Source organism: Helobdella robusta (assembly GCF_000326865.2).
Source record: "Helobdella robusta unplaced genomic scaffold HELROscaffold_80, whole genome shotgun sequence".
In the NCBI taxonomy this organism is placed as follows: Eukaryota; Metazoa; Annelida; class Clitellata; order Rhynchobdellida; family Glossiphoniidae; genus Helobdella; species Helobdella robusta.
Genome location: NW_008705460.1, coordinates 117,102 through 125,704, shown reverse-complemented (window position 1 = coordinate 125,704; position 8,603 = coordinate 117,102). Strand labels below are relative to the sequence as shown.

The 8,603-nt window shown below is 34.6% G+C and overlaps 1 protein-coding gene across 1 annotated transcript; it reads right to left on the bottom strand.

The window, feature by feature from the left end:
- Window positions 1–7,575: 7,575 nt before the first annotated feature.
- HELRODRAFT_182085 (hypothetical protein) lies at window positions 7,576–7,995 on the bottom strand (the record flags this gene model as incomplete). The annotated part of the gene is made up of 1 exon (XM_009032390.1): window positions 7,576–7,995. One exon carries the CDS (start codon window positions 7,993–7,995, stop codon window positions 7,576–7,578), a length of 420 nt encoding a protein of 139 aa, XP_009030638.1.
- Window positions 7,996–8,603: the final 608 nt, after the last annotated feature.

Sequence of the window (8,603 nt, the reverse complement as noted above, 5' to 3'; positions counted from 1 at the left end):
CTATCTATCTATCTATCTATCTATCTATCTATCTATCTATCTATCTATCTATCTATCTATCTATCTATCTATCTATCTATCTATCTATCTATCTATCTATCTATCTATCTATCTATCTATCTATCTATCTATCTATCTATCTATCTATCTATCTATCTATCTATCTATCTATCTATCTATCTATCTATCTATCTATCTATCTATCATCATTCATCAGCCCGACTGGTAAACTATATAAACAGAATGATGGAATTGCCATGGGATCTCCTTCAGGCGTTCTCTTTGCTAATTTCTATCTTGGTAATCTAGAGCAAGTAACCTTCAACCAACATCCTGAACTTTAACCCAACATCTACACAAGTTATGTTGATAATATTTAATCTAACCCTAATCCTAACCTAACCGACAATTTATTAAAAATATTTATATAAAAAAATCAATAACAACAACAGCAATTATATTAACAGTAACAACAAAAATAACAATAACGATAATAATATTAAGAACAATAACAACAACAGTTTTAATGACACTTACAACAATAACAACAACAATAATAATAATAACAATAACAACAACGATAATGCCATTAACACAAACAACATTAACAACACCAATAACAATAATAATAATAATAACATTATACTATATTATCATGTCTTCGTCCTACAAAACGGATGAAAAATCATGAAGAAGATAATCTATGATAATATTAAACCAACTAACCAGAACGATAAAATAAAATTAAGAATATTTTACAAAAACTACAAAACATCTAACCTTTTAATTTTAAATAATTGCCTACCTCACAACACTTCCATTTTGAAACGCAGTCATCCCATATATAAATTTTCTTGTCCTTTTGACGACTGTGCGCGTCATCAAACTTCATATATAGGGATGATTATCGCGTAGACTAACTATGCACAAAGAGACGGTGCAATAAAATACCATCTAGGAACTTTCCACAACACCCTAATAACTAGGAACCTTCTAGATAACAACACACAATTTTGATACAACAACTAACAGCACTACAACCTAAGAATCGCAAAATCGAATCTGAAATACCTTCCATCAACATCTAACAACAAATCACAACAACACTTCCAACTCGAAGAATGAACAACAATAACGTTAATCGGATCAACCAACAATCTAACAACGATGATAATAACAATAATGATAATAAAAACAAACACCATCAACAACAACAGCAATAATAATAATGAGAACAATTTTTTATTTTCATTTTAAAATATATATTGTAGTTAGTTATAAAGTTAAAGTAATAAAACTTATAACATTAATTATATAGATAATCTACAATGCCCGCCATACATTTCAAATCGGCACAAAGAGAAATAGAATCAACATTAAATTATGTTCAAATCGTGTTCCTATTGCAGTAAATTGCGTAAGATGACGATACTACGGAATTAATTAAACTTCTATGAAAAGGGTCAGACCAAATAAAATTAATTAATGATAGTTTAAAATATTTAAAAAACCTAGCGGGGAAATTTCAAATGAATTTATTATAATATTTGAGTTTTTCAGTTCATCTATCAAATTGTTATTAAGATTTTGAAAGTATTTTGACGTTTTATATTTTTTAGATTTAGAAAAGTTAGATTCATGGCAAATTGTTAATTCCAGTATTTCGATAGTATCACCTCGTCGAATGGCAATATCTGGACGAAGTGATTTGAAGAGAGATGATACTGGAAGGTATTTGCTGCAGTTGGAATCTGCGTAGATCAATACATCCGCACCAGCAAATGATTGAATTTTTTCTAAAATCATCGATAGTATATTGTTGTGACGTGTTTTATATGTTTTCAGGGACGAAATTGAACTGCAGTTTGACAACACATGCTTGTTAGTTTGACGAGCCTGACATAGTGGACACAGAGCATTTGGCATTTTGCCCCAGCGGTAGAGGTTGGCGTTTGTTGGAAGTTGTTGAATGAGAGCCTCTGGTAGACATTTTGTGAACTTCGACCATAGACTTATATGGATTTCTGGAATATAAACTTCAATCGCTTTAACTAACATCCCTTGACATTGAAGTGATGATAGATGAACATAGTCGGACTTTTGTTGACCCGCCAATAGTGCTTTGAGTGTTGGTTTTATTTCAGCTGATTCAGAAAGGATGTTGTCTATTTTGATGTAACTGTTGAAAGATTCTTTATGTAGACACCTTATTTCTTCATTGGCATGAGTTTGACTCTTAACGCTTCTGCGTAAGTTTTCAATGACCTGATATTCAATCCTCCTGATTTGAAAGGGAGTGATAGACACTCCGACACGCAGCTGCTAATTGGCAGGGCCAACCAGTTTCTAACCGATTCAGCAATCAATGGATCCAGATTGTTGCCTATCCAAATCAACGGAATGTCATAAGTGCGATGTTCGAATGCCAACTGGAATGGGATGTATTGCCATAATATTTGCAATTTCCATTGTGGCGTTGTGTCCAACCCGTTTATAACCGACAACATGTGTCGGAGTTTTTGAAGAGTAACTTTTTTGCCCTTGAGTCGTGTCCTTCAAAATCGTAAATTTTTCCCAGGTATTCGAAACGACCATTAAGTTCAACGTCAGGTATTGCTTTATCATCAATGGTCAACCTTGGGAGAAACTGTTCGTATATGCCATTTTACTTTCTCATGCCAAAGGCAAAACATTTGTCAATCCCCATACTCATTCCGGTTGCTTTGCACCAGGCTTGGTTCAGATTAATTAATTTCTGGGCACTGTCAGTGCTGTTGGCAATAATGTGATTCGCAAGGCAAACTGAAGCCAAGCTCTGGTTTTTAGATTGGTTGTGTGTCCCCATATGTATCCACACTGCTGAAATTCTTTTTTTTTCAATTAGTTTCATAAACGGATTAAAACACAGATTAAACCGCAGAGGGGAATCGAGATCTCCTTGCAGGACCTCACGTTTAACCGGAATGGGAGGAGTTAAGCTTTCGCAACCAGAGACAAAAATTGAATAATCGGCATAAATATTATTTATTAAATTTTTAATCTGAAGAGGAATGTGATGATAATCTAGCGTCGAGGAGATGAGGTTGTGGCTGACTTCTCCAAATGCGTTACGAAGATCTAAGAGTGTGACGATGATGGTACGTTGGTGTCTCTTAGCATCGTTGATCATGTGCGTTAACATCTGGGTGTGTTTAGCTAATCCATCAACGCTAGGATAGAACTCTTTTTGAATGTTTTTATTTATTAATTTGTTTGTTTCAAGAAAGCTATACATTCTATTGTTAATGAACGATGAAAATATTTTGTATAGTGTTGGTTGTAGTGTTATTGGGCGGAAGTACGATGGGTTGTTGGTATCACCTTTTTTGTGGATTTGTATCGTAAATCCTTTTTTCCAGCATGAAGGAATTGAAGAAGATGACCAACATTGGATTAATAGCCGATGGAGAATAGTTCTGAGAATTGGGAATTTTTTGAATGGTATTATTGAGATCTGGTCTTGTGGGCATTGAAATGATCTTGATTTATATTTTCGAATGATTTTTGAGATTTCGTTGTAGCTGGGAGGATCTGTGTTGCAAGGTGTTGGCGGCGTAGAGAGTTTTGGGATCCAGTTTGGCAGCTGTTGCTTGTTGTTGTGAGTGTCGCTTTGGATAGAGTGAAAGTAGTTTTTGCAGACGGTGACGCTGTATGACGGGCTCAAACTTGTAGATGAATTAAAAACTTTTTTGCAAAATCACCAAAATCGACGTTTGAGTTGGCTTGTTGTGTTGTGTCGTTTAGTTGAGTCGGAAGATTTTGATGACGATAACTTCGATTTCAACGTTTTACTAACCGACTTTATTTGGTTGTCAAAATGATGGTTATTGTGGCCCAAGAATTTAAGTTGTTTTAATTCTTTTTTCAACAGCTTAATTGATTTTTTTGTATTTCCGTCTAATTTAATCTTATTGTTGATGGTGCCGAAGTTGGAGGCAAATTAATTGTAGATCATGGTTTGGAAACCGATTGCAAATTCATTCAAATTGGTGAGATTTGGTAGCGTTGATTGATGAAGCTGAAAATACGCGTTGGCCTCAAGCCATTGAGCAGGTCTTCGTGGAAGTCTGATTCCAAGGAGGAGCGTTTAAGTGTTTTCAACATTTTGAAGCGTGTAGTGGCTTGATGTCGTTGGTTGTTGTTGAACATCCGACGATGGCGAAGGTGGTGGCGACGTCGAGGTTGATGTTACAACGGTGTTTTCCTCATCGTTAGTTAATTGAAGTTGTTTACGTGTTTTGCACGAACGTTGGTGCATTTTTGATCCCTCGCGACCTTTGCAGAACCTTCCGCAGCAACATTGAATTAAATTGTTATTATCCATATTGACTGAATAATTATTGGCAGTATTTGAGTTGAAAATGTTTGCAGAAATATCCACATTTGAATTTGCAAGCGAGTGTACAGCGTTAACGTTAAAGTTAGCTGTATTTTTCGTGCTACGCCAGGAGTGTCTGCCAACATTAATAAAAGATTTATTGCAATATTCGCATTTAGTTGCTCTAAATTTAGAAATTAGGTTTAAAATTAAAAAAATATAAAATGTAATAAAATGGGATTTTCTTAAAAACAGCCATATTCCCCGCAATTTTACAAACAATATAAACCTAATTTAAAACGGATTTAAAGACATTAAAATCAATATTATGTATAAAAACAGTGAGTTGAAACATTTCTGCCAACGCCAACTCTCATGCCAACATAATAATAATAATAGTAATAGTAATAATAATAATAATAATAATGGGAACTCTTTTATTTTTTCCAAATAAGGGCGAAATAAATATTCAATGAAATAAAGTAAAATAATAATAATAATAATAATGTTAACATCTTTTATTTTCCCCACAAAAAAAAATTACATTAAGATAGATAAAATGAAATGAAATAAAGTTTGGATAAAATAATCGACGATAATCAAAAATGATTTAGGTAAAAAAAATTGTAAAAGCGTATTCTACGTAGCTCGTCATTCAGTGAAAGAAACACGAAACGAGTACAACGAGAACAGATTAGTTTTACATTGATTCATTCAGTCAAATTTCTGTCACAATAAACAGCGTATGATGAGGATATCGCTGAGTTAATAAGACTATTATAAAATTGATCAGACCAAATAATGTCAACCAGCGACAAATCGAAACAATTGAAAAAACCTAGCGGCGAAATTTCGAAAGTGTTGATTATTATTTTTAAATGTTTTAAATTGTCAAGTAAATTGTTATGGAGGTTATTAGAATATTTGTCTATTTTATATTGTTTTGAATTGAAAAAATTAGACTCATGGCAGACGGTGAGCTCCAATATTTCGATTGTGTTATCACGGAGTAGTGCGATGTCGGGACGAAGTGATTTGAAGAAACATGACAGTGGGCGGATCCCATCATAAACGTCGTCTGCATACATCGCAACCTCTGGTCCTGCGCAAGATTTCAATTTTTATATTATTATATTTAGAATATTGTTATGGCGTGTTGTGTATCTTTTTAATGCTGCCACCGAGCTGCAGTTGGAAAGGGCATGTTTGTTGGTTTGCCGAGCATTGCAAAGTGTACAAAGGGTAGAAGACGATTTTCCCCATCTAAATAGATAAGCATTTGTTGGAAGCTGTTGAATAAGGCTTTTCCTAACAAATTTGAACAGTACTTCAGGAAGTTTGGCGGTGAACCTCGACCAGTGAGCAATTCTAAACACGGGAATGTTGTCTTTAATCGACTTAAAAATGGTCCCTTGGCAGCGGAGTGACAGCAAATGTTCCAGTTCTTCATTTACTTGCCGGTTCTTTAGAGCGCTGAGTGTCGATTTTGTGTCATTTGAGTCGGGAAGCATGTTGTCAATTTTAATATATTTATTGTATGACTCACTCCACAAAAATTTCAACTCCTCGTGGCCGTTTGAATTAAGGTAATTTCGTAATTTTACTCTTAGAGATTCGGCAAAATGTTTGAGTGATCTAGCATTTAGACCACCTGACTTATATGGGAGCGACATAGTTTCCAACAGACAGCTGCTGATAGACAATGATAGCCATGTTCTTGTCGATTCGGTGACCAAGGTATTTAAGTTTTCACCAATCCAAGTCAGCGATGTATCGTACATTCGAAACTCAAACGCAAATTGTGACGGCAAGTAAAGTCTGATGATTTGTAGTTTGAGTTGAGCTATTGTGTTCAGTTCACTGACAGTTGTTAACATTTTTTTGAGTTTATTGACCATTAGATTGTTGGCCTTTGTATTATTTCCTTCGAAATCGTATAATTTACCTAAATATACGAAGTGGCCTCCAATATCTACATGAGGAATATGTTTTTCGTCGATGGACAGCATCGGATGAAACTGTTCATAAGCACCTTTTCTTTTTCTCATGCCGAATGAGGAACATTTGTCTATCCTCATTGTCATTCCAGTAGCTTTGCACCATGCATTGTTTAAGTCAATTAACTTTTGAGCGCTTCCAGTGCTGTTAGCAATGATCGCCGTGTCGTCTGCAAATTGTAGCCACGCTCTTGTCTTTAATTTAGCCGTGGAACCCCATATGTAGCCGCATTGTTGATATTCTGTTTTTTCAACTAGTTACATTAGGGGGTTAAAGCAGAGGTTGAAGAGAAGTGGAGACATGGGATCACCTTGAAGCACTTCTCGTTTGACTGGAATGTGCGGTGTTAGCTGGTCGCATCCGGATACTGTTATTGAGTAGTTCGCGTAAATGCATTTAATTAAGTTGCTTATATGAGATGGAATATGATGGAAGTTCAGAGTTGATGAGATGAGATTGTGGTTGACCTCTTCAAACGCGTTTCGAAGGTCGAGTAGGGAAACAATTATAGTTCTTTGATGTTTCCTGGCATCGTTGAGAAGATGACTTAAGAGCTGATTATGCTCGGTCAGACCATCGATTTTCGGGTAGAACCCTTTTTGAATATTTGTGTTGATCAGACTATTTTTTTCTAAAAAATTATATATTTTATTGTTGATGAATGATGAGAATATTTTGTATAAAGTTGGTTGCAATGTTATGGGCCTGAAGTTTGAAGGGTCGTTGGCGTCCCCTTTTTTGTGGATGAGAACTGTGAAACCTTTTTTCCAGCAAGTGGGGATATTGCAAGATACCCAGCATTGAACCAACAGTTTGTAGAGAATTGTTCGTAGTACTGGGCATTTTTTAAATAGAATTATCGAAATCTGGTCGAAAGAGCATGGTGATGATTTTGATTTATATTTATGGATTATTGTTGAAATTTCGTGGTATGTAGGAGGGCTTGTGTTGCAGAGTGTTGAAGGCTTTTGTAATTTTGGAGCCCAGCTAGGTATTTGGTATTTTGTTTGATGAGGATTGTTGAGAGTCGAAAGTTGATGGCAATCAGTGACACCAAACGGTGGCTTCAAATTTTCTGTTTGGTCGAATATTTATTTTCTTACATGTCCCCCCAAAAGCGCTATTTTAGCTGAGACGTGACGTCGACTGATTGCTCGCATTTTGTTAATTTTTTTGACTTTATTTGAGCTCTGAGCGCTTTGCTTGTTGTGATGATTTGGTCATCGAAGCGCTGATTGTTGTGGCCTAGTAGCTTTAGCTGTTTTAGTTCTTTTTTTTAGATTTTTGATTGATTTGTTGGAGCTGGTATTATTGACTGTTTGTTGTTTAAGAGTGCCATAGTTTGTGGCGAAATAGTTGTAAATCATTTGTTGGAAGGCGGACGTGAAGTTGTCGATATTGTCATAGCTTGGAAGTGATTGTTGTTGTAGTTGAAAGTAAACGTTGGCTTCGGACCATTGGGTCGACGTCTTGGGTAGTTTGGTGCCCGGCAGAGTGGATTCGATTGTGTCACTGGCCGGCGTTGATGGAGAAATTGGTGTTGTGCGACTTGATTTGGAAGACGTTTGTTGTTCCGGAGGTGATGCTGTGTCGTCAACTTCGTTTGTTTGGTTGTCCGTTAGTTGAATTTCTTTATGCATTTTGCATAATTAACCCTTTCCTGCCTTTGCATCCTTTTCCGCAACAACATGTTATAAAATTATTTTCTAAATTTATTGAATAATTATCCACAGAATTGCCTTTATAAATATCGGGTGAAATGTTTATGTTTGATTTTACATTTGAACAAACAGCGTTGTCGTTTGAATTAGCAGTATTTTTAGTATACCTCCAGGAGTGTTTATTAACGTTAACGAATTTTTTGTCGCAATGTGGACATTTAGTTGAATTAACAGTATAAATTGAATTAATTAAAATAATTAAAATAAAATATTTAAGGTTAATGAAATTTAATTTTAAAAGTATCGCCACAATCCTCTAAATTTTTCAAGACAACAGAATCTATTTTAAAACTAATTTGAATGACATAAAATCGAAATTATGCTTAAAAATAGTGAGCTGAACGTAAACGTCCAACCCTCGTATTATTCGAACAGCATAGAATAATAATAATAATAATAATAATAATAATAAAAATAATAATAATAATAATAATAGGAACATCTTTTATTTTTCACCATAAAAAAATACAATGATAAAAATAAATAAATATATATATATATATATATATATATATATATATATATAT